At 41.7% G+C, this 25,302-nt stretch overlaps 1 protein-coding gene across 4 annotated transcripts in view; it reads right to left on the minus strand.

Annotated features, from left to right (window-relative positions):
- Positions 1-25,302, minus strand: part of ACOT9 (acyl-CoA thioesterase 9) — a 56,964-nt gene that overhangs the window by 31,091 nt on the left and 571 nt on the right. The window contains exons 1-4 of one of the 4 annotated variants that reach the window (XM_019626520.1): positions 14,456-15,105; positions 3,201-3,298; positions 2,189-2,215; positions 1,557-1,602 (exon numbers count right to left, since the gene is read on the minus strand). Coding sequence is in view for 2 of the 4 variants with exons in the window: in XM_019626518.1 (XP_019482063.1) it covers positions 1,557-1,602; positions 2,189-2,215; positions 3,201-3,298; positions 8,462-8,481 (191 nt within the window). In the remaining 2 variants the exon portion in view is untranslated. Of the gene's footprint in view, positions 1-1,556; positions 1,603-2,188; positions 2,216-3,200; positions 3,299-8,461; positions 8,666-14,455; positions 15,106-25,302 lie in introns of those variants that run through there. The other 3 variants (XM_019626518.1, XM_019626521.1, XM_019626519.1) reach the window with 3 other exon arrangements.

A 25,302-nucleotide genomic window follows, 5' to 3' on the forward strand; every position in this document is an offset into this window, starting at 1 on the left:
ATATATATATATATATATAATATGTATATGTGATAAAGAACGAACTAAAGAATGACATGGCCACGGAACTCCATATTCCCATTTCTCACCTTGACAGTTCTCGTATTCACTATGCCCCAGCTCTCTCTCTTTCTTCAATTTTAGGAAAGAGAGACAGAGGAGGAAAAAATGGAGTATATCCAAAAGAAGTACGAAGGCAGAGCAAAAGGTAAAGAGGAAGAGAACATGAGAAGGAGAGAGAAAGGGAAGAAAAAGAAGAGATGATTACGGTGAAGGGAAGACAGAGACAAGGGGATAGAGTACTGATGTTGACAATATCATTAATTAAGATGTCTTTCTAAGTTTCACTTATGAAGTATGTATTATTGCCAGAAAGGTTTAGCCTACAAAAAATATAGGGGAGAGAGAAACAAGTTAAATGGCAGCTGGTAAATGCAGAATGTGGACCATTCTACAAGACAAATAAATGGCTTGGCCTCTTGAAAGTCAAGCTCATGGGGATTAAAAAAAAAGGGAGGTATACATGTCTGTTAGTCTAGATTAGGGGAAACTAAAGAATCATAACCATTGAATGCAATATGCAATCCTTTTTTGGATCCTGGTGTTTTCAAAAAAGCTACAAAAGAGGAATTCTGACTATGGAGGAGTAATATACTAATAGGGAATTACTATCAATTGCATTACATAAGAGAATGTCTTGTTTGTTGCAGATAAATACGTGCTGATTTTGTTACATAGAAGAATGTATTTATTTATTGGAGATGTATACAAAAGTGTCATGATACCTATAATTTACTTAGAAATAGCTCAGCATATATATATATATATATATATATATATATATATATTGGCAAATCTGGAAAAATATTAATAAATATCCAGTCAGGATGGGACACAGGTATTCTTTTTTCTACTTTTCAGTAAATTAAAACTTTCATATAAAGAGTTAAGATTAAGTCATTAGATAATTTCTGTACCAACAATACATTATTGAATGTCCAGTGATCACTTGTGCTTTCTTTTTATCTCATTTTAGCCTCAAAATTCTATGCAACAAGAGGGATACTATCCTATTTTACAGCAGGGAAATACTGAGTGGAAGAGAAAGACTGCATGGGGACCTGGTTAATTGTGAACTGACAAGAAGCAATAAAGGAATCGGGTTGCATGAAATAGAAAAACCAGGAAACTTGGGTTCAACTCCCAAACCTTGATACTTAATCGCTCAATGTGAGTTTCAGGATACGTAAAAAAGGGATAGGAACACATGCCATTAAGTAAGTCACAAGTTTTGTTGAGAATCAGTGAAGTAATATACCTGAATGCACTTTGAAAAATGTAGAGTACATGTAAATCACATTATTTTATGAGACAATACATCAACTGATGAATATGTATGAATGTTGATCTTTTCCCTCAAGTTAAAAAAACCTCTCGACCCATTTCCGAACACAGAGCCCTCCCATCCCTACAATGGGACCATCAATGGAGCCTAAATATAACCTAGTATACCACTTTAGGGATGAAAGAACGAATGAACACACAAGAATGCTTACCTCCAGTTTGTGGATACTCCTACTATCTCCCGCAACTTATCTCGAACTGAAACAAAAATAAAGAGGTCATCCCGTGAAACAAAGAAATATAAGAACTGGATTATGGCACCAAGCTCAAGAACTATGAAAAGCGGTTCATGCATTCAAAAGCTTTAACGATCCATGAATTTCCATTTAATGCCACAAAAACAGCTCAGAAACGGGATCAGGCCTCTGCTTCCTGAAAACCAGGAACAACCTTTGTCTCCTTAATGAAGAAAGGAATACCCTGAGCCAATCACTAGGGTTTATATAAACAAACAAAGGGTTGGGACTGCATCAGTGTCCTTAGGAGTCCCTCTATGATGGCGATACTATGATCGGAATCCTCGCCTATCTTCTTATAGGCAGTGGATCAAATTACTTAGTTCAGGGACTAACAATAACGTCCAAATCTGAGTATCATTCTAATGACTGATCATATATTTATATTATCCTAATTGTTAGAAAAGCTTAAGCCAGAAAAATGAAGCAAAGGCATAAATCAAGGAACAGCAAAGAATGCCATTTAATTTTAGTTAATGCCCACTGCCCAAAAGCAGAAGAATTAGTGCAAAAAAAATTAAACAGTTAATACTAATTACCACACACACCATGATTCACGTGTATAGATGAACATGCTATATGGATAAAGGGAAAATAAATTAGATAAGCAGTAGTAATTCAAAACTAAAAAATAAATCTATAGGGTTTCAAATAATGTGTTGAGTTCATGTGTTTTTTTCCTAGCATTTTAAGATATATATTCCAGTTATAGGAAATTAACTATAGCAATTCTTAGTCATTCAATAACTAACTGATCAAAACCAAATATGGTTAGATTAACATGTACTTTAACTTTCATGAAAAAAATGGTTGACTTTTCTATCAAACCATAAATTTGGTGCAAACTCTAATTACAATTAAATCATAGATAACTACAAAAATAGCCATTAGTAAATTAGTCTTATTTCTGTTTGTTTTTCCTCCTGAGTAACTTGACTAAAAGAATGGACAGAAAGTAGCCAGAACAGTACACAGGCTACTGATGCTCACTGACATGAAATGATTATTACTAGTTTAGTCAGTGTAAGAAGAAAGGCCAGTGCTGAGGGCTAAGAGGGAAATAATTTTAATTATATTTATACATATATAGTTATTTGGATCCTTTAAAGAAGCCACCATTTTAACTATATAAATACTCCTAAATTGATAGACATTCATAATTTGCATATCAGATTAGTAATTGAAATTAACTTCAATTAAGCATGGATTAAACAGGGTCCCTCTAAATTATAGACTAGGAGTGTTTACTTGGTACAACTGAAGGGCCTCTTACTTATGCATTAGATTTCTTTTTTCCATGCCTTCCCGTTCAGCAGCTGCACACAGGAAGTGGAAATCATTTAACTAAATGAGCTCAGTCCCCAATGTTCCCAGGAACCAAAGCTCAAATTCTGAATGTGATCTCTCCCCACAACTGTCCTAGTCTTTTTATAAATGAGAAGTCTACGAGAGAGCTACCTTTAGTATTCCTCATTTTCCCTAAACTATCTATCTCTACACCTTCCAAATTAAACAGCGGTTTTCACCACATGGGCCTAAAAAGCAAACATCCATGCTTGCCTTCATGAATGTGGAAGACTCTCTCTTTATCGGGATTCTGGAATCCTTGAGTCAGTCCTCTGACAGGAGTAAGCAGTCCCTTTCTCAAGGTACAAAGCCTACAAAACAAGAAAAAACACACTTAGAATAGGTTCCACAGCTTCTCCCCTGGCAACCCCAAAGACCTGTGCCACCTCCCAGAGTACTTGGCAGTCCCACATCCTTAGCATGCAGTCATGCACCACAAAACGACATTTCAGTCAACACAGATTGCATATATGACATATACCATACAGCCTAGGTGTGCGGTAGACTATACCATCTAGGTATAAGTGCACTCTATGATGTTCGCACAGCAACAAAGTGCCTAACAATGCATGTCTCAGAATTATCCCCATCAAGTGGCCCATGACTATACTGTATATTGTCTTGTAGGGTCCTATATGTGTTTCTCAAGTGTATACATATTTGCATATGAAGCTACATCATAAATTATCTCTCCAACTAGAGTAAACATTTCTTAAGAGCAAAGACCAATTAGGCAACTATTTACAAAATAAATAAAAGATATCAACCAGGTTTAATGGATTTATTCTTGCTCTATTTTATTAGCTTCAGAAGCCCAGAATCGATTTGGTAAACAGCTGAGCAAATTAATTAGGATCATTTATTTTGTTCTTTATTATCACACCATATTTCCTCAATTAATAAATTAAACCCAATTATAAGTTAATCAACTTTGAAAACAGAATTAACCCTTTCCAGGCTCAAAGACAGTATTTACTGGACTAAGGCAGAAATTTCCTAATCGCCAATGAAATAAAAGAAAAGCTATTTATCTAAATATGCCTAACCTATTTTTCCAAAATAAGTTATTTAAGTTGGTTTTCATTCACTATTGCTCTAAGTGTTTACTCCTAACCATACACTATCATATCAGGGATAACATACATATAATATCAGACTGGCAAACTGATGTGTTGAAAGCACAACTGAAGAAGGCAAGGCATTGAAGAGGTCACAAACCCTAAATATTGTTGCTCACTCCAGCTCAAGTTACTAGTCAATTTTTACTGCCTAATGTGGGGATGAGTGATGACTACTTTTAATTTTCTTTAGAGCCCAACTTTACGATAAATTTCTCTTCTGATTTATAGCCTTCAGGGAAAGTCTCTCAGTAACAATATTTGATAAGGTCTACATGTAGTCTTAACACTTATGCTGCTAGAACAAATCCTTGTCCTTTCGCCAAATCAACAAATCTAACCGCCCAGAACACATAAATATGAGCACATGCTCACTGGCCAATGTACCTCCTTGGCCAGCCAGCCATCACACTGGCTGTGACACTATCCCTGCTGGTCCACTAAGGCCAGAACGCTTGCTGGAGTGTTTGGAGTTTGGGGGTTTTGGTTTTGTGTTTATTCTTCAAACACATAGCTAATAAGCCTCTACCTTATCTATTTTGGATTTATTTTATTATAAGTTTTCCATTTCTGTACTTTTAAATGTATATTATTTCAGTCTTCTTGTTCTTGACCTTCTAATTTGCCTTTTCTCAGAACAGGATCTGAATTTTCTTTTTTCTTCTCACTATGTCATGTTTTATATTTCCTGTAAGTTCAAATCCCTTACTGAAGGAAATAGGGTATGTAGTTCTTCATTCTGCAATTTAGAAACTAGCATTCTGCAACTGAGCATATTGGTTTTAAAAAGCACACTGGAAAAGGCTAATATTTTCCATTGATATTATTAGCTGAAAGAGAAAAAAAAATCATGCCCTCAATATATTAATTAGCAATTGCAGTAGATGCTCCCAATATAAGAAATGAAATCTGACTCTGAGTGGCTAAATATTTTGAATACTCATCACAAAGTAACAGGAGCTATATAACTGACATTACATATTTGGGTAAATACACATATACACAACCATTTTTGTTTTGTCACCCTAAGAAAGAGCATTTTCTGAAGAGTGATGAAAACCATCCCACCCTGCCTGAGTGAGAGGCAGTATAGTATAGAGGTTAAGATTCTGACCATGCTCTTTGCTGAGTGACCTTGGACAAGTTATCTAACCTCATGAGCTTCAGTTTATGCATCTGTAAAATGGGGATAATAATAGTACTTATCTCACAGGATTGTCATAAGGGTAAAGACGTTAACACGTTAAATAAACCCTTAGCGGTGTGCCCAGTTCACTGAAAGCCCTCAAAAAACATTAGGTATTACTATTCCAGAAAGTCATGCTTCTTCAAAGTCTCCCCTAAAAGTCAAAAAGGACCAGAAATTTAGAAAGCATAATAAGCTAGGCACTATTACAGACTACTTCTGAATAGAGAAACAAATAGAGATAGTAAAGAAGAGAGTTGATGAATATAGAGAAACACTTGGGCCAAACTGTTTGGAAAATTGTGGTCCTACAGCCCTGTTTTTTGCATACTGCCTTAAGAAACTGGGAAATATATCCTTGTGACACAACAAAGGAATAATTTGAATGCATTTTTTAAAATGTTGACTATAGTAGTATCTATTGGTATAATAAATTTCTATTACCTTGTGAACATTCAGCTTATGATAACTTCACTACAACTTGGTATCCTATCTACTGATAATCTGATGAAAACTGTGGACCCTCAGTTCCACAATAAGAGAGGGTGGGGTTCATTTTACTGATGCACAAAATGGCATGTACTATTCCAGAAGGCTCACAGACCACTCTCTTTTGACAACCCCATGGGTGTCCATATTTTAAAAATTCTGATTCAGGGCCGGCCGAGTGGCTCAGTAGGTTAAGAGCTCGCTCAAGAGCTTGAGCTCTGAGCAACAGCAGTTCGATGCCCAGCCCGAGCTGAGTTGCCGCTGAGCTGCCAAAAGGTGGCAGGATGGCTCAGCTTAAAAAAAAATTCTGATTCAGGGCCGGCCGAGTGGCTCAGTTAGTTAAGAGTTTGCTTAAGAGCACGAGCGATTCCCACATGGGCCAGTGAGCTGCGCCCGAGCTGCCAACAGGTGGCAGGATGGCTCAGCTGGTGAGAGCACGTGCTCCTAATGACAAGGTTGCCTGTTCAATGGTGGGCTACGCCTGCCAGCGGCTGGGATTGAACTCAGCACCTTGAGCTGAGCTGTCACCTGGATGGCTCAGTGGATGGAGCATGCACTCTTAGCAACAAGGCTGCCAGTTCGACTCGTGTGTGGGATAGTGGCTATGCCCACCCGCAACTAAGATTATAACACAGCGCCCTGGGCTTAGAGGCCACGAGCTGCCAAAAGGCAGCCAGATGGCGGCTGGCACCCTCCACAACTAAGACTGAAGAACAACAACTTGGCTGGTCCTCCTCCCCAATTCCCCAACACTGTTCCCCTCCCCCATTCCAACCAATTTTATTTAAAAAATTCTGATTCAGACTAACCTCCTGAAGAAATTGAGACCCAAAGAAATTAGATGACTTTTCCCCAGTGCCAGTTAACTATTGTGAATAGAGCCCAGTTCTTCGGATCCCATTCCTACATACACACACACACAGCTGCTCTTTTCACAAACTCCACTACTTCCCTTTATATATGCAGCACCGAGGTGGAGGGAGCAGGGGATGATTTCATCACTACCCAACACCTCAGTACCTCAGAGTAACTGGCTTATTCCCTGATAAGCCTGCAGGAGTTTTACAGCAAAACCCCTAGGCCTTTAGAAGAAATTGTCAAGAAGCTTTTGGGACACTCAGGCCCTAGGACTCCATGACTGAACCTTTCCAATGAAAGGAGCCCAGCCTTTCCATGGCTTGCCTAGGGAGTCACAGAAGTCACCTGAAGGTGTGAACAGAAGTGCCTCAGTTCTGTTCTGGGTCCCAAGCTTAGGGTGGGTGTCCAGGAAGACTTTTCAGTACAATAATGGCACTCATACCCTCCACTCTGAGGGAATGCCTCCATTTAGAGACTAAACAAATTCAGGTTACTCCTTTGAGTCTGAGGGGGATAAAAGAAGCAGTCAACTAACCTAATCATCTCAGACAGTCTGTATTCACTGATGAACTCTTTCACTAGACACTAATGGAGTATCTGCTTAAGGTTTAGTAGGACTCACAAGAGAGGAACGCAAGTTTATGGGAGTTCAGTGTAAAGAACGGGGACTTCCAAATTGGCGGAGAGGAGATCAAGAAAGGTTTCCTAGAAAAAGACAAGAAAGGTTTCCTGGAAAAAGGCACATGGGCAAGGCTGTGCAGCTTGTAGGCCTTTCACATCATGTCCAATGCGAGCTAATGCCAACTGTGGCCCTTCTTGGAATGAATTTCAACTTGTCTTCGAATAATGGAACAAGTTTCTATTAAGTGTTACAAACAAGCGAGACACACACAGAGAGAACCTTTTTCAACTGATAGCACAGTCCACAGGGGCAGTGAAAGAGAGATCCAGGACCCCCAATACAATTGATGGGGATCAGTGTCAGAACCACTGTGGGCCACACAAAGGGGGCTGGCTCACCTACAGCAGGATGATTCCAGAAACTGGAATGGGGTGGGAGCCCCCTGGGACCCAACCAGGCAGAAGGAACCTGGAACAGCTGGAGTGCTCGGGTGAACAGGGTTGGAAGAGGGCCAGACATGCCCTGGAGTCTAAGGCCTTAGGCAACTGGGCCTTAGACTGGGCAAACTGGGGTGATGACATATATAAAGTGGCATCCTCCTCGTCCAAGTGACCCAATCAAAACCCTCATACTCGCCTTACATGGATGGCCTTGCTGCTCATTAAACTTTCAATCAGCACCAGGAATCCTCAGTCATACAGTCCTGAGGTCCTGCAAGTCCAGAAGGTACCCTGCAATCTATGCCCACATACCAACACACTTAAATCTGACTCCAAGCTGCGTCAAGCACCTAACCGTAAAGCTGCTCTCCAACGGAGGGCAAAGGGCTGGAAAAGTAACGTGGAACTCCAAATATTAACTTTCTGACAAGGGGCTACCCCAAATCACACCCCTGTTGAGCAAAGAGAAAGGAATTTCAGGGAACACCCAGCTGCCTCCCTTAAAGTGCCATTTCGCTTTTAATATCACACTCCATGCCAGAAGACGCTAAGGTGAGTAGCGCGGTGCCCCACCCTAGGCCAGCGAGCCAGTGTCAGGGCGGGGTCGCGATTAGTGGTGCGATCTTGCCCACCCGGCCCCACTTCCTGTCCAAATGCCAATGGCATTAGTCTCGCCCCCTGGCGGCTCCGCTCCTTCCGCCCAGTCCCGCTAGCAGCGCAGAGGGCGGGCGTGGGCGCCCCCCATCCCCCGCGCCACTTACCTAAGAGCCGCCCGCTTCATCGCGTTCTGCAGCCGCGCACGAAACCAGAGACCCCGGCCCGGCGCGCAGGTTGGCGGAGGGAAATAGAGGCAATGGACAGCGAGAGCGAGCGCCAGCGAGGGACCAGAACGCGCTCTGTACGACCGCACCCTGGCTGCTAGGCCGCACCAGGGCTGGCCCCCCCCTCAACCCACCCGCGCAGCCTGGGGGCGGGGCCCCACCACCCGAGGGTGGGGCCACGCTGCGCCTGGAGCCCAGCTCATTGGCGGGAAACTGGAGTCCGTCTCCGTGGAGCCTTCCACTCAATCAGCAGCACGGAGCACGTTACTAACTAGTGGACCCGCCAGTCCCCGCCATTGTTAATTAAATTCACTACGCAGTACGCCAGGGTGTGATGTGTAGGCGATATGCGGCCAGGTTCGTACAAGCTTGTCTCGGTTATACTTCGCTGAAGGCCGTGCGACCTTGATCCCCACGTATCGGCTCCCGGTCCCTGGTTTCTGCCCTTAGCTCCATGTTGCAATCTTCCGGGCAGCTTTCCAAATTACTGATGCCTGGGCTTCACTCGAGATTCTCATTTAGTCTGGGGTGCGGCCTGTTCTTCAGGACGTCTAAAGACGCCCCAGGTGATGCTAACGTAAGCAAAGGCTGAGAACCAAAGGGAAAAACATCGGTTCTCTTCTAAATTTCGACCTGCCCCCTAGTGTTGAAAAGCTGGAGAGCTTGGCTGGCCCAGAGAAATTCAAGGCCATAAGTTAGGATGGTTTTACCCTACAATCTTATTCTCCGTTTCATTCAATGAATTATTGAGCTGTTTGCAATGCGCCAGAAGCTTTTGTAGATGCTGGGGATGTAACAAAATAGATCAAAATTCCTGCCCTTTGGGGGCTTACCTTACAGGGAAGGAAAACAAGTCAGCAAGCAAGTTAGCAAATAACATTTCAAACCTGGTAAAGCAGTCTACAGAGGAAATAAAACGAGGTAATGAGAGGGGATCTTTCCAGAATATACGCAGGTCTTGCTTTGCCCTTGAAGATGCTAATTTCCTAGGAGACAGGGTCCATATATGCTTTTTCTGATACCCCATGCTTGGTAAAAATTTGTCCATTTTAATTTAACGGGCTTTTTAAAAAATCACTTCATAAATTACAAATAGAACATGATCTTCGGCTTTCTCTTTCCTCTCTCCCTAATTTTCCTGCTTGTATCAGTCCCACATCCAGAAGACTCTCCTTTATTTTTGTTCATGGTGTCTGTACCTTTTCAGTGATAGTTGGGTTTTGCTTTGTCAGCTATACTTACTTCTTTATACTCTACCACACCTAACACAGTGCAATAAGTATTTTATTGAATTATACTCTGGTTTTTCTTGTTTTTACTTGAACTTTTGGTTGAGGCAATGGGAGGCTTGGGGAGAAAAATGAAGTTGAAGAGAATTTTTCAGGTTACATAGATGATATAATAATGGGTAGAGAAAGCTTAGAATTTTCATGCAATCAAGTCACTTTCCACCCAGACACATTCTTATCAGTGCATAAACACTATCGATATGGACTGGAACAGCTAGAACCAGGGACTCAATGCCATGAAAATGCCTTTTCTCCATTGCTTATCTTTGCTTTCCTTTGCGCACTAGCTTCATTCTTTTTTCTCTGTATAATGTCTTTCTCCATGTGACAAAAGAAGCTCCAAAACTTTACATCTTACAACCACAGCCACATGCATAGAGACTGACCTAAAAGTCCTGAGAAGAGATTCATTGGCCCAGTTGGGATCAGGTATTCACCCCTGGGTGGTTGGTTGACTGCAGCAGGGCCAGGTCATATGATTGGCCCATTTGATTTACCACAAACTCCCTCATGCAGACCCGTAGCTAGGTCAGAATCTACTAACATGGTTATCTCCATAAGTACACTCAGATGGGGATATGGAGCACTTCTAAGAAAAGGAGTACTGAACAACCAACCTTATATTAGGTTGTCGGAAAAGTCATGACGTATTTTTTCTATGTTTTTCGTTGCAAAACCCAATAGATGTCCACTGCAGATGTTCTTTAAAGAGAGATGATCTCATCACTTAGCTCACATACCTTAGTGCTACCTCAGGGAACCCCAGCTAAAACCTAGCCAACCCAGCATTCATCCACGTGTGTACAATTTAGGCAGCATGGCTAAAATTCTTAAAACAGCTGAGCAACCCTGATTTCTGTGTGTCACTGGTGGTATTGTAAAGCATATATGCTATACTAAATTTTGAATAGCTGGGAAAGAAGGCAAAGCGGTCACAAAATCAGACCAGCGAACATACAACCATTGTACAGTGGTGAGAATCACTGTCCTTAAGTAATATTCTCCATCCCACCTTTATTATTTCCTGTTATGCTTCCTTAGTTCTATTCTGATATGGTCTCAAGGTAAGAGAGCATCAAATATATCCTTAAAATAAAGGCACTTAATCATACATTGACAGATACATAAGATATTATCAATGTCATTATTACAAGTAGAAAAATCAAATCAAATAACAAAATCTAACAGTGTGTGTTATCAGTTCAATTTAGTATTACGAGTGAAAAGTATCTAGTAACCATCTTTTCTTGGGCTGCTGAAGCATATATACTTCTGGATATCTAATTCAGGTAGAAATTGTTCTTGGAAAACTATGTCATCAACTTTTAAACAAATTTGTCATGCTATAATTTCATTAAGATCAAGAAACCACTGTTAAAAAATTAATTTATTTCCCAGATTATAGAGATTACACAAAAGGATAGAGAATAACGTTAGGAGGGGGAGGGGGAAACAATGAAAGTATGTTTTCCCCCCTAAACCTTACAGAAAAAACTGTAAAGACTAGTGCACTGTTACATGAGTCCTCAGTATTTTACCAACTTGCTCCAGCAGAAGCAAAAGCCAGTCCAGGCAATTTTGAAACGGCAGTGATTTTCATCACTTTCCCTACCTTTCCTCAGCTCCACTTTTATAACTGCTCCTAAAATCCAATGCCAAAAGGTTTGTCATTAGCAATGCTGTTTTTCCTCTAACAATTTCCTCTGGCTTAAAAACGGCAAATATTTAAAACATGTCATAATACTAGTGACATGGGATCAGACAGAGGGCCTCTTTAGGATAGCACATCTTCATTTCAGGGTGTCATCTTCAATAAAGATGTCTTTTCCAATAAAATAGGGCTTAAATAGTACAATTTCAATGGGCATCTCCCCTACCCATGCCTAACCTTCCGATCATTCTTTACCCTATCATGCCCACCCTCCCTCCCACTTAATCCACTTTCTCCAACAAATTCGGTTCTCTTCCATTCATTCATCACTTTGCTTCCTATTCCTCTCCATTCTTTTGTCCACCCACTTTCCATCATTTTTTTCACACCACCCAAACTTCAACCATCCCAGCTGGGGAACAGAGCCTTTGTTCAGACTCCAGGGCAGCCTGTTCAGCATGTACGAACTGACCCTGCTATTCCTCAGCTCAAGGAAAAACCAACAAATACCTCGATACAATTACAGCTGTACCAGGATGCATAACCATGGCAGGAACAAAGCTGTAAACATACTTCACCATCTCTGCAAGAGCTTATGCTTCAGAGTGCATGCAAGCTTTAGAAACACTTTACAGCGAGGATTTGTATGTTTTATAGATGCTAAAATCATGCTGGTTGTTTGAATTTACATAACATGCTTTCGGGTGTAAGTCTGTGTTTTGTGCTGTTTGGAGATGGGGGCCACACAAAAACAGGATGATGCTATTAGTATCAGTTTATTTTCAAAAACACTGATGTTATTCTAGCTGGTTTATCTTTATGTATGATATTGGGTTGTCAGAAAAGTCATGACATATTTTTTTTCTATGTTTTTTGTTGCAAAAATGCGTCATGACTTTTCCGACAACCCAATATTTATGTGATAGTTAGACTGCCTTTTTTGGTTTATATAGGTAACTCATTAGCACATTCCTCAGTATAGCCCTTATGGCTCCTGTTTGGCCTCATCTGTGGAGATGCAGAAACCAAGCCCAGAGGGAGGAAAGATCCTTATTTTACTCCTGAAAAGTCTCTTCAAATTGGCCATTCCTCCCTTGACTTCAGTTCCTACTATTACCCACAATTCCTCCCTCCCATGTATTGCTCAGTTCCTCCATCTCCCTCACCCTGGCCCTTGCAGTTCCTGTAAAACTTCCCTGAGCAGATAGATGAAATAGAGATAGAGATAGAGATAGAGATGATAGAGATACAGGTAGATACACACACACACACACACACACACACATACACACACACAGAGCAATCCACTCTAATGAACTAAAGTAAATATCTCAGGCCAAGCCTGTCAGAGCTTGGGTTTGCTATTAAATTGCATATTCAGGGTGGCTGGATAGCTCAGTTGGTTAGAGTGCAAGCTCTGAACAACAGGGCTGCTGGTTCGATTCCCACATGGGCCAGTGACGGTGCGCCCTCTACAGCTAAGATGGTGAACAACGGCTCGACCTGGAGCTGGGCTGCTGTGAGCTGCCGTGAACCTCAGCCAGGTAGAACGCAATGCTCATAATACCAACATGGGCCAGTGAGCAGCGTCCTCCACAGCTAGACTGAGAACAATGGCTCGGAGGTGGGTGGTGGAGGGGAGGAGGGAGGAAGGGAGAGGAGGGAAGAGGAGCGGAGAGGGGGAAAAATTGCATATTCAGGACCCTTAAAGGTACTGAGGCCTAGTGCTGGGAAACTAGAGAAACAATGTGTCTCACAGGAAGCCCAAATGGAATACTTTGGTAATTGGAGCTGCTCCGTCTGTGGTTTCCAGTCTGGAACCATAAGCGTTGAGAAACACTCTGGGTGGCCAGTGAGGGAGCGGGAGGCAGAGATTGCGAGAGGGGTTCTCTGCTAATGGAGCATATCCAGGAGGCTCAGAATTCTGTCAAGTCATTCCAGGACCCAGGGCGCCCCCCCAAGGCCAAGCTGCTTGTAACACTACCTCTCCGTGCCTGCAGCCTACCTACATATTCTTGTCATTCCACACCCGGCCAGCACACACCACACAGAACTAATGTCAACCAGATTCAGTCCCCACCGTTTCTTGGGCTTCCCCTCCCTAATGATGATGCCACCATGGTTGAGTCTCCTCCCCAGGAGCCTCCCCACTTCCTCTGTCATCACAGAGAGACACACAGATTCAGTGACATTTGAAAGACTAAAAATACAGAGATGATAAGGCACACTCCTGGACCAGGAGAAGCAAACAGCCTGAGAGAAAGGAACGTGGAAATAAATCAATATAAGTCAATGACATTAACTCTAATAGAGGAATATGCAAAGTACCCCGAATACAGCAAGAGTGAATTGTTGCTGGGCAGTTTTTTCCTTAGTTTTTTCCATCATATTAGTTTCCTATTGTGGCTGTAACAAATTACCACATACTTAGTGGCTTAAAACAACACAGATTTATTATCTTATAGTTCTGGAGGTCAGAAGTCTGACACGAGTTTCACTGGGCTAAAATCAGGGTGTCGGCAAGGCTCTGTTCTTTCCTGAAGGCTCTAGAGGAGAACCCATTTTTTTGCTCTTTCCAGCTTCTAGAGACCACCTGCGATCCGCGGCTGATGGACCCCTTCCACCCTTTTCATCATTGCTGCATTTCTCTGCGCCTCTCTTCACATCTTCCTCTGAATCTCTGACCCTCTCTCTGTCACTTTTAATGACTCATGTGAATACAGTGGGCCCACCAGGATAATCTCCCTATTTTAAAATCAGCTGATTAGCAACCTGAATTCCATCTGAAATCTTAATTCCCCTTGGCCATGTAACCTAAGGTTCCTGCAATTAGGATAGGGACATCTTTAAGAGGCCTATATCTCACACACACACCAAAAACATTCTATAATTATAATAAATATATAAATACACACACACACACACACACACACACACCCCAACCTGAGTTCCACACACATCCCTCCCTGCCCCATTATGTAGCAGCAGCCTTACCTCCACCTGCTGATTGAGGGCAATTACCCCTGCCAAGATGGTGACTCCTTGGCCATAGAAGTCCAAAGCCCTGGAGTAGCCATACTTGTAGTTCAGTGGGACCCTCACTATGTCCCTTGCAGGAGGATGACCCTTTGTGGAACAGAACCTCAAACTCTGAAGAGCTCAAAGCTGCAGGCTCAGGAAGCATAAAGTCCCCCAGAGGATCATATCAAATGAACTCAAATAGAGTTTGGAGGCTTTGGCTAGAAATAAATGATAAAGATTTATTCAGGTCTTAGAGCTTGCAGACTGCAAATACAACTAGGCAAAAACCAAAAGTGTTCTGAAGAAGAAAGCAAAGCTAGGAGTTCTTATAGTAAAAAGTGCGTTCTTGAGACTCAGTTTTGATTCTTAGCCCTAGGACTGGCCCAAAATGGTTATCAGTCAGATGTCACATGGTCTGGATGATAAACGCCAGATGGCCTGGAGGATGCGTGCCAGGAGGTCTGGTCACGTCCACTGCTCTGGATAATGGATGTCAGGTGGTCTGGATACGTGAGTCCTTCAGGGGGTAATCAGAGGGTTATCGGGAGGTCTGATGTGTATCCAGGCATTGATGCAGGACTGGAAAGTTCAAAAGTTTAAGTTCCCAGGCCAGTTAAAACAAGAACTGAATACTTTCTTCATGCCTCAACCTACTTGATTTTAGTAAATTAGGTGCTCGGCTATCTATAATGGCTTGATTTCATTTCTTCACTCTATTCGGCAGTCATTAGTATTGCAGGAGTCTTGGTAAGGAGACAGAATAGTGGCCTAGAAAGACACAGAGAGGAGATGACATTTTCTTCCCTTTGAGAAAAAGAGACTAAATTATCCAAATTGGATTTTCCAGTTTCATAACTAAACACTATAAAAAGACGCTAAGAAAGTTTTCAAAAAAATTAAAGGGGAATGTGTTTATTTGCCCTTCTGTCTCACGTTATCATACATGCCTGACTAAATAAAATACGTTGTTTTAATTGAAGGCACCCATGGAAGCTGGCTAGGTACCACTGTGCCAATGGCCCAGTTGCTCATTTCCTGGAAGGAGAGTTCCCTGAGACACCTAGCCATGACATTGTCACTACCAACCCAGATGAATCTTATACTGGAGGCAACTAGGGCTATGTGTCCTCAGCAGAAGTGAGTTAGATAAGCAACACATCCGTTTTTGCTGCATTCTCAGAGGACTCAGTTCCACACTCTAGGAGAAGTAACATGCCTCTCTCAGGATGGTTCTGAGCTGAGCCCCGGTCGCTGAGGGAGATTCACTGTTTGCTAACATGAATTCTGTCCCTGGGTAGACAAATCTCCAAACCAACTCCTCCACGTGTCATGTTTGTTCAAGTCAAGATATATATCAGTGCCTACTCTGTGAGAGAAAAGTCTGCTTGGGGCTAGAGCCACAGACCGAAAACAACAGTCCCTGCCTCCAAAGAACATACAGTGGAGTAAAGACAGTCTATTCAATAAACAGTGTTGGGAAAACTGGACAGGTATATGAAAAAAAATGAAACTGGACCACCTTCTTACACCATATACAAGAAGAAGCTCAAAATGGATTAAAGACTTAAATGTAAGACCTGACACCACAAAACTAGAAGAAAACATGAGAAATAAACTCTCTGACATTGCTCTTAGTGATATTTTTTCTGATATATGAAGGTCTGACAATTAAGTTTGCAAACTTTGTTGCAACAATATTGCTAAGCTTTTTTGATACCAGAGGGATTATTCATTATGAATTTGTACCAAATGAACAAACAGTTAACCAAGTTTACTATGTAAAAGTGCTGAAAACGCTGCATGAAAAAGTTAGATGACCTGAACTTTTCGCCAACAATTCATGGCTCTTGCATCACAACAATGCACCAGCTCACACAGCACTATCTGTGAAGGGGTTTTTAGCCAGTAAACAAATAACTGTATTGGAACACCCTCTCTACTCACCTGATCTGGCCCCCAATGACTTCTTTCTTTACCCAAAGATAAAGGAAATAGTGAAAGGAAGACATTTTGATGACATTCAGGACATCAAGGGTAATACAACGACAACTCTGATGGCCATTCCAGAAAAAGAGTTCCAAAATTGCTTTGAAGGGTGGACTAGGCACTGGCATCAGTGCATAGCTTCCCAAGGGGGAGTACTTCAAAGGTGACTGTAGTAATATTCAGCAATGAGATATGTAGGACATCTTCTAGGATGAGTTCGCGAACTTAATTATCAGATCTCATATCTCCCTGGGCAAGGGAAACAAAAGAAAAATAAACACGTGGGACTACGTCAAACTAAAAAGTTTTTGCACAGCAAAAAAAAAACCATCAAAAAATGAAAAGACATCCTACTGAATGGAAGAAGATACTCGCCAATGATACATCTGATAAGGGGTTAATATCCAAAATTTATAAAAAACTCATACAACTCAACACCAAAAAAAACCCAAAAAAACAAACAATCCAATTGAAAAATGGGCAGAGGACCTGAATAGACATTTCTCAAAAGGGGACATACAGATGGCCAACAGACATATGAAAAAACACTCAATGTCACTAATCACCAGAGAAATGCAAATTAAAACCACAATGAGATACCACCTCACACCTATCAGAATGGTTATCATCAATAAATCAACAAACAACAAGTGCTGGTGAGAATGTGGAGAAAAGGGAACCCTCATGCACTGTTGGTGGGATTGCAAATTGGTGCAGCCATAAGGAAAATGGTTTGGTGGGTCGTCAAAAAATTAAAAATAGAACTACTTTATGACCCAGCAATCCCACTTCTGGGCATTTATCCGAAGAAACCAAAAACACTAATTTGAAAAGACATGTACGCCCCTATGTTCAATGCAGCACTATTTACAATACCCAAGACACAGAAGCAACCTAAGTGCCCATCAATAGACAACTAGATAAAGAAGATGTGGTACATTTATACAATGGAATGTTACTCAGCCATAAAAAAGAATGAAATCTTACCATTTGCAACAACATAGATGGACTTAGAAGGCATTATACTAAGTGAAATAAGTCAGACAGAGAAAGACAAAAACCATATGATCTCACATTATATGTGGAATCTAAAGAACAGAATAAACAAACCAGAAACAGACTCAGAGATACAGAGAACAAACTGATGGTTGCCAGAGGGAAAGGGGGATGGGGGATGGGTGAGAAAGGTGAGGGGATTAAGAAGCAAAAATTGGTAGTTACAAAACAGTCGAGGAGATGTAAAGTACAGCATAGAGAATAAAGTCAATAATGTTGTAATGACTATGTATAGTGCCAGGTGGGTACTAGACTAATGGGGGGGGAGGGGGGGGATCACTGCATAAATTATGTAAATATCTATCCACTATGCTGTACACCTGAAACTAATATAACATAATACTGAATGTCAACTGTAACTGAAAAAAATAATTTAAAATATGGGGATAATAATTATACTCAACACACACACACACACACACACACACACACACACACACCAGTCCCTGCCTCAGAGGGGCTCACATCTGGCTTCCTGCCTCATTTCCTGGCTGAGGAAAGTGAGGCTCTGAACTTTCGAGTTTCTTCCTCTGATGTGTTCATGCTGTAATACTCCCTTCATTGAGTACCTTCCTCCCTTCATGACTCACAGGGCCTAACTGAAGTCCTGCTTCTTCTAAAAGGATTTCCTGACTCCTGTAATCATTATTAACTTTCACTTTCTCTACATTTCTATTTCACTAAGTCTGTATCTGACAACTTACCACTTAATTATACTTTGCCTTGTATTATTTCTTTTTTTTTAAGATTTTTTTTTATTGGGGAATTGGGGGGATGGGAACAGTGCTGGGGAATTGGGGAAAGGGGAACAGACAAGTTGCTGTCGTTTTGTTCTTCAGCCTAGTTGTGGAGGACGTTGCTTCACTGGCCCAAGTTGGCACCATCATTGCGCTCTTCCCGGGCGAGGCAGATCAGTCGCCGGCTTCTGGGCAGCCGCTCACTGCGGCTGCTGGCCGCTCACGCTGGCTGCTGGCTACACACGGTAGCCCATGGCAACCCACTGCCACAGGGTCTGCAGCCTAGCCGTCGCTGGCGACTCATGGCAACCCAGCTCCAGGTTGAGCTGTTGTTCAGCATCTTAGCTGTGGAGGGCAGTGTCACTGGCCCTCATATGTGGGATCCGAACCGGGGCCCTCTGGCGTCCCAGGCCAGTTCTTAACCATCGCGCCACTCGGCCGGCCCTTGTATTATTTCTTTATTTGACGTGTCCATCATGGTACTCCAACGATCTTATAAGCTTCTTGAAGACAGTAGTCATCTTTTAAATTTTAAGTCTGGGCAACATCATTAATTCTCAATATCTAGTTATGATTTAATTGACTGACTGATGGAAACCAGCTCCTGAGCAGGCTGGTAATGGAGGGAGAGGAGTGGTAAGCAACGTTCCCTCCTTCAAAGGCTAGTCTGGTCCTAACCCAGCCTTCAAACACCAGCTGGTCTGAGTTGAAAGAGCCTTCCATAAAAGCATAACATAAAAACAAAAGGATCTACATTATAGATCATATTATGGTCCATCCAATTAAGTTAGGTCCATCACAGTGAAAAAAAAAGTGATTTATTATATGGGAGAACAACATATTTAATGATAAATGTCAATCCCAAAAGCTACCATCCACAGCATCCTGAATTTAATCTAATCAGTCTGCTATCCATGCATTAATCTAAACCTTTTAGATGCTATTAAATTAAAAATAATCGTTTTTCTTATTGCCATAAAAGGTTGTTTTTTCCTCCCCGTCCCACACCTGTTCCTGCACCTCCTACAAAAGCTTAACAGAAGGAGGGCATTTAGTAGGGAAAGAGCGACTCTTTGTAGCATTATAATGCATGACAGCACACTGATGTTGGCAGTGGGAAAGGTCTGATTTTCTGTAGCTCAACCTCTCTGAGGGAGGACCATAAGAACCTCTTTCTTTACTTCCATCTTCCACTTCCTTGCAGGATTCAAGTCCAAGGAAATCCTCAATCCTTCTTTACCCCCTAGCCTGTCTCATCCAAAAGGTACTGGATGACTGACAGCCCGCTGTAGGCTAAGGAGAGGAAGAAGCCCAAAGGGCTGGGTTTTCCCTATGACCTGGGAAAAGACAGTCCCTACTTTCTTCTGCTCACTCGTGGGAAAGTTGGAGTGATGTTTAGGTCTGTGTTGCTTTGTGTCTATATTCTATTTTCCTATTATAGCCTAATTTTTCCCCTAGTACTTCAGCAGAACTTTTCCCCTGGTACACTAGGTTCTTCTGGAAAGGAAAGGAAAAAGGAAGGGAAGGAAAGGGAAGGGAAAGAGGAAGGGAAGGGAAAGAGGAAGGAAAGGGAAAAGGAAAAGGAAGGGAAGGAGAAGAGGAAGGGGAAGGGAAGGAAAGGGAAGGGGAAAGCCTGCATCGTGAGCATCTTATCTCCCACCTCCAAAGGCAAAGGCTTTTCACATTTTTATGCCTCCAACCCTCTTCCATCCTATAGTCAGCCAGAACTTGGTGTGTTGTAGGAAGGCATCTGACAGTGACCTCTTTCCCTGAAGAGAAGATATCATTGAAGAAGTCCAAAGAACTCAAAAGGGAGAAGAGAGTCCCATTGGTAGAACCAAAGAAGTTTATCCAGAGTTTCGAAGGCTCTGTCCTATTTACTGCTGTGGCTCCTATGCCTGGCACAGTGCCTGATACACTGTAATTCTATAATAATGTGGATTGGACAAATGACTGAATACCAGTATAATAGCTACCATGTGTCAAGTACTTATCTCAGTGCCTAACATGTTGAAAAGAAAAAATAAGTATTTGTTAAACTCACAAGGGAATAGTAGTACAAATAGTATTATTTATTGAGCACTTATTGCTCACTTATTTTATTTAATCCTCACAGCAAGCATAGGAGATCGATATTCCCATTATTTCCCATTTTATAGATAAGGAGGTTAGGATTTAGAGACATTAAGTAACTTTCCCAAACATTAAACTGACTAGCAGAGTGATGGCTAGCAAGCATTGTCCAAATATTATAGCTATTACCGACATGCAGTGAGACTCCTTCTCCACCAGAGGGCATAGTCTTATACTCCTGACTTGCCCTGAAAAACTGATGACGCACGGACATAGGCTCATGATCCCAGCCATGTATGTATGACAGCAATCACTGCTGGAATCGGGAAACTGCAGAGTAAGGGGAACCAAACTGGGAAATGGAATATTATCTAGAAACTGAGTGATCACGGGACCTCAAATCAGAACGCTCAAGTTCCCCTTTCATGTACATACTCAACATTTTCCAGGCCTTCAGCCAATGTTTCCTCCTTTCTGGTTTGTTTCTCATGTGGACAAATGTCTTCTACCGTCATTTTTACTTTGGTACATTGTAAAGTAACGACACATGGTTCTACCTTAATTAATGGGTTATCATCAAATGGCTCCCCAACATATGGCAAACAAAAATGTCTTGCAATCTGTCATTTCAAAATGCTATCTCCGAATGTTAATTTTCCTAATCTAGGGCTCTTTTCTATCTCAAGTCAGTAAATAAGGAAACTCATTTTCCACTTCTTTCCACTGAGTTTTAGAACTTACTATTTCAATGGATCCTTTCACAGGTGGATCTGAGTCTGTCTCATTTCTTGGCTAGATCTTTACATATATCATCCTTATCCAACCCTTGGTCCTGTCCACCATGGAGGCAGCAAGTGATGGGGGACAGAAGTAAGCATGAAATTCAAAACCAGAATGGTAAGCATGTAAACTGGTACTAGGACTACAGGGCCCTTATTTTCTGCAACTGGAGTGGACCATAGCCACTGGCTTGTTCTTGGTATGACACTAACATAGTGATACAGTAAGGTCAAAAGTCAAGATTAGGAGAAAAGTTGTATTAGGTAAACACTTATAAAAGCAAAAATGTATTAGCTGTGTTTATTTCATTAAAATGGACTTTAAATTTTAAAAAATACTCTAAAGATAAAGAGGCACAAACATGAGAATAGGAAAAATTCACCATGAAAATATAAAAATTCTGAACTTGCTTATACCCAGTAACATAGTCTTAGTTCAAAATGGATTGATAAATTTGACTATTTGAAGTTGAAAAACTTCCATATGACCAAAGACACTATTAACAAAGAAAAATATCTTAGTCACAGATTTAGTACATGTCTGCAACAAAAAAATAACAAACATAGGGGTGGGGAATTAGAATGATAAATTATACAAAAGGGTTACTACAAATGAATAAGAAAAAGGTAAAGAAGCCAATCAAAAGTGGACAAAAGTGGGGTCAACCGAGTGGCTCAGTTGGTTAAGAGTTGGCTTTAGAGCATGAGTTCTGAGCAACAGGACCGCCGGTTTGATTTCCACATGGGCCAGTGACACTGCACCCGAGCTGAGCTGTTGCTGAGCTGCCAACAGGTGGCAGGATGGCTCAGCTGGTGTAACAGCAAGACTGTCTCTTCGATGGTGGGCTATGCCCACCCGCAACTAAGACTGAACTCGGCACCTTGAGCTGAGCTGCCACCCAGATGGCTCAGTGGATAGAGCGTGTATTCTTAACAACAAGGCTGCTGGTTCGACTCCCACGTGGAATGGCGGCTATGCCCGCCCCCTCCCACAACTAAGATTGAACACAGCACCTTAAGCTTAGAGGCCACGACTGCCGACGGGAAGCCAGATGGTGACTGGTGCCCTCCACAACGAAGATTGAAGAACAACTTGGCTGGTCCCCTTCCCCAAGTCCCCAACACTGTTCCCCTCCCCCAATTCCCCAATAAAATCTTTTTAAAAAATGGACAAAAGTCATTGGCAATTCAAATAGAAGAAAAATGTATAACCAATAAACATATGAAAAGATTAACATCACATTAATCAAATTCAAGCCACAATAAGATACTATGTCATACCCATCAGATAAGCAAAAAACAAAGTTTGAAAATACCAACTGTTGTTGGGGACAGACAACATTGAGAATTTTTATTCACTGCTCGTCGAAGTTGTGAATTGGCACTTGGGAGAGCAATTTGGCTCTATTTCATGAAGTTGAACATGCAAATACCCTTTGACCCAGCATTCCAGTTCTGGGCAAATACCCTATAAATTCCTGCTCCTGTACTCAAGGACACACGCAAGGATGTTCGTAACAGTATTGTTCGAAATGGCAGGAAAAAAGGAAGGAAGCAATCAGAATGTCCATCAATAGGAAAATTTGCTTAACCTTGAATCCTCTGAGGATGAACTTGAATCCAATCAGTTCATAATAATTGCACAAATCACAGGGTTTCAAGGTCAGGACTCCTTTTTTCGGAGAGTTAAATGCTTATAATTTCCTATTTCCTTCTTGTATCCCTTTCACACAAACGAATAAGTTTAAACATTCCAAACAGGGAAAACATGCACTCTTGGGGTATTAACTGGAGAAAGCTGTGTGGCTCTGTGTCGCCCACAGGGTCTCACAGGGTTGAAATGCCTTGTGGAATTTACCATGCTTTAGGTACTGGCCCTCAGAAATCCGATCTGGCACTTCACTAAAAGTGAATCTGTCTCCCTATCAGGACGCGCATTAACCAAGACACTGATACATGAAATAAGAATATCAACTTCTTCACTCATAATGAGATATGGGACTGCTTGGGGGCCATGAGAAACCCCATTATCGTCAGAAAATGTACTGATGAGCATGGAGTCACTTGCGTTCACTAGAGGGCACTGTAAGGACAAAGATTTTTGTCTGGTTTTCCACTGCTGTAGTTACTACAGAGACGACAACACCTGCTGCAATAAAAATATGTTAAGTAAATGAGATTTTAAGTAAATGTTGAATAAGGAGGGACATGCAAAGACCTAGCTCAAGAGTCAGCTACTGGAATTCTTGCATCAGGGTATTCCTATTCCAGTACAGGGCCAGATTGAGCGGTGCCAATTTTGGCCTCTGCGATTCCTCTTTTTCTATACTTCCAGGACCGATCCTAGCAGACCCTTTAGTGTGCCTCAAGACATAAAGGGAAGACTTCTGGGGTATTCTGGGGCAAGATATTGCTTCCCAGATAAAAAGACAGAGCCTCATTAGGAGAAAGACTTTTGCTTCTGACCTTTCCTCCCTGCTTGGGATGCTGATGTGAAGACATGATCCTTGGAGCTTTCGCAGCCCTGCTATGTTCGTGAGATGAATGGAGGATGACTGGCAGAGTGGAGGGGTTTTTAAAAGTCCAAGTCCTTGATAACATAGTGAATTGCTGAAGTAGCCCTGGAAATGGCTACCTCCAGGCTTCCACTGAGGTTTTTTCATGTTTATGCTAAAGCTACTGTAAGTAGGGTATTCTGTTAGCTGTAGTCAAAAGCATTCCTAACAGATACAATGATCACATTCATTATAAGAATACCTTCTCTCTTAAGATATTAATATGTTCATGCATCCAGTCAGTGTATTAACATTCAATCAAATATTAACTGGTCTGGTATACAGTCTGAATATCTCTGCTTGATTCTAAGTTTCACTTTCAGAGGCTATCCTAATTTCATTCGTTTCTAATTCCACTACCCAAATCATGCAACCACCCTGTGACAACACTGACTACCTTGGGTCTCCTTTCCAAACACTCCTTTGCCTGATCTGTTACTTTTTTTATTTATATATTTGGGGGGGGAGGAATTTTGGGAGGGGAACAGTGTTGGGGAATTTGGGAAGGGGAACAGCCAAGTTGTTGTCCTTCAATCCTAGCAGTGTTCAATCTTAGTTGTGGGGGAAAGGGGGGGAGCTCAGCCCCCCATCCTATGCGGGAGTCAAACCAGAAACCCTGTTGTTAGGAGTACACACTCTCACCAGCTGAGCCATCTCGGGCTGCCCATTGGCAGCTCAACGGCAGCTCAGCTCGGGCGCAGCTCACTGGCCCATGTTCGAATTGAACCGGCAACCCTGTTGCTCAGAGCTCACGCTGTAACCAACTGAGCCACTCAACCAGCCCGATCTGGCCCGATCTGTTACTTCTTTTAAATCCTTCCAAGTCATGCCATGTTGTAAGCATTTCTGAACCAAAATAATCTCTTTATCATGATAAACAACTGATTTCAATGTTGAATGAATCAGAATGTAGGTGATATTATCGTCAACTAAAGCAATTAAATTCCAGTTGGGGAAATTGTTCTATCTGCTGTCCTGCCTAGATTCTAAGCACTATAACTGCATAATTTCCCTTCTATCTGGTATAAGTATAAAATATCTGTTAAAAAAAGGGAAAAAAAGTTGTGTGAATTAGTATGTTCTGCATAACGGCCTTTTCAACACTTTCTCCTACTTGGACTATACCTGCTTCTTTAAAAAAAAAATCTCCAGGTGTGCTTTATAGTTGAATGTTAATCAGGTCACAGATGAGGTCCACTTCTGTGGTGAGTCAGAGTTGGAAATAATTGGTCCCAGTGATGTGTTCTTGGACAAGTTTTAAATTGGACCTTGCCCATGTGATGTCTGGCCAGCAAACCAAACACTCCCAGCAGAGTGCAACAGACACCACAATACTGATTACGCAGCCTGTGATGATTCCTGATTCTATGACCACTGAGGCAGGCCTCATTGGTTGGAAAATATTAACACAGTCTTTGCACATTTATTATTCATGAGAAAGGTCAAAGCTTAATGGCAAAGGTCAATGAATGAAAGAATGATCCTGTGTAGGGCAGGATAAAAATAGGCTTAGGGGAAAATCCTTCTCTTTTCCCATTGGACCATTCACAGTTATTCTTCCTAATTCCAAAATTGTTATAATCCTTCTATTATCAGGTAGACAGAAAGGAATAAACATTTAGAGGGCACCTACT

This window comes from Hipposideros armiger, unplaced genomic scaffold (assembly GCF_001890085.2).
Source record: "Hipposideros armiger isolate ML-2016 unplaced genomic scaffold, ASM189008v1 scaffold_682, whole genome shotgun sequence".
In the NCBI taxonomy this organism is placed as follows: Eukaryota; Metazoa; Chordata; class Mammalia; order Chiroptera; family Hipposideridae; genus Hipposideros; species Hipposideros armiger.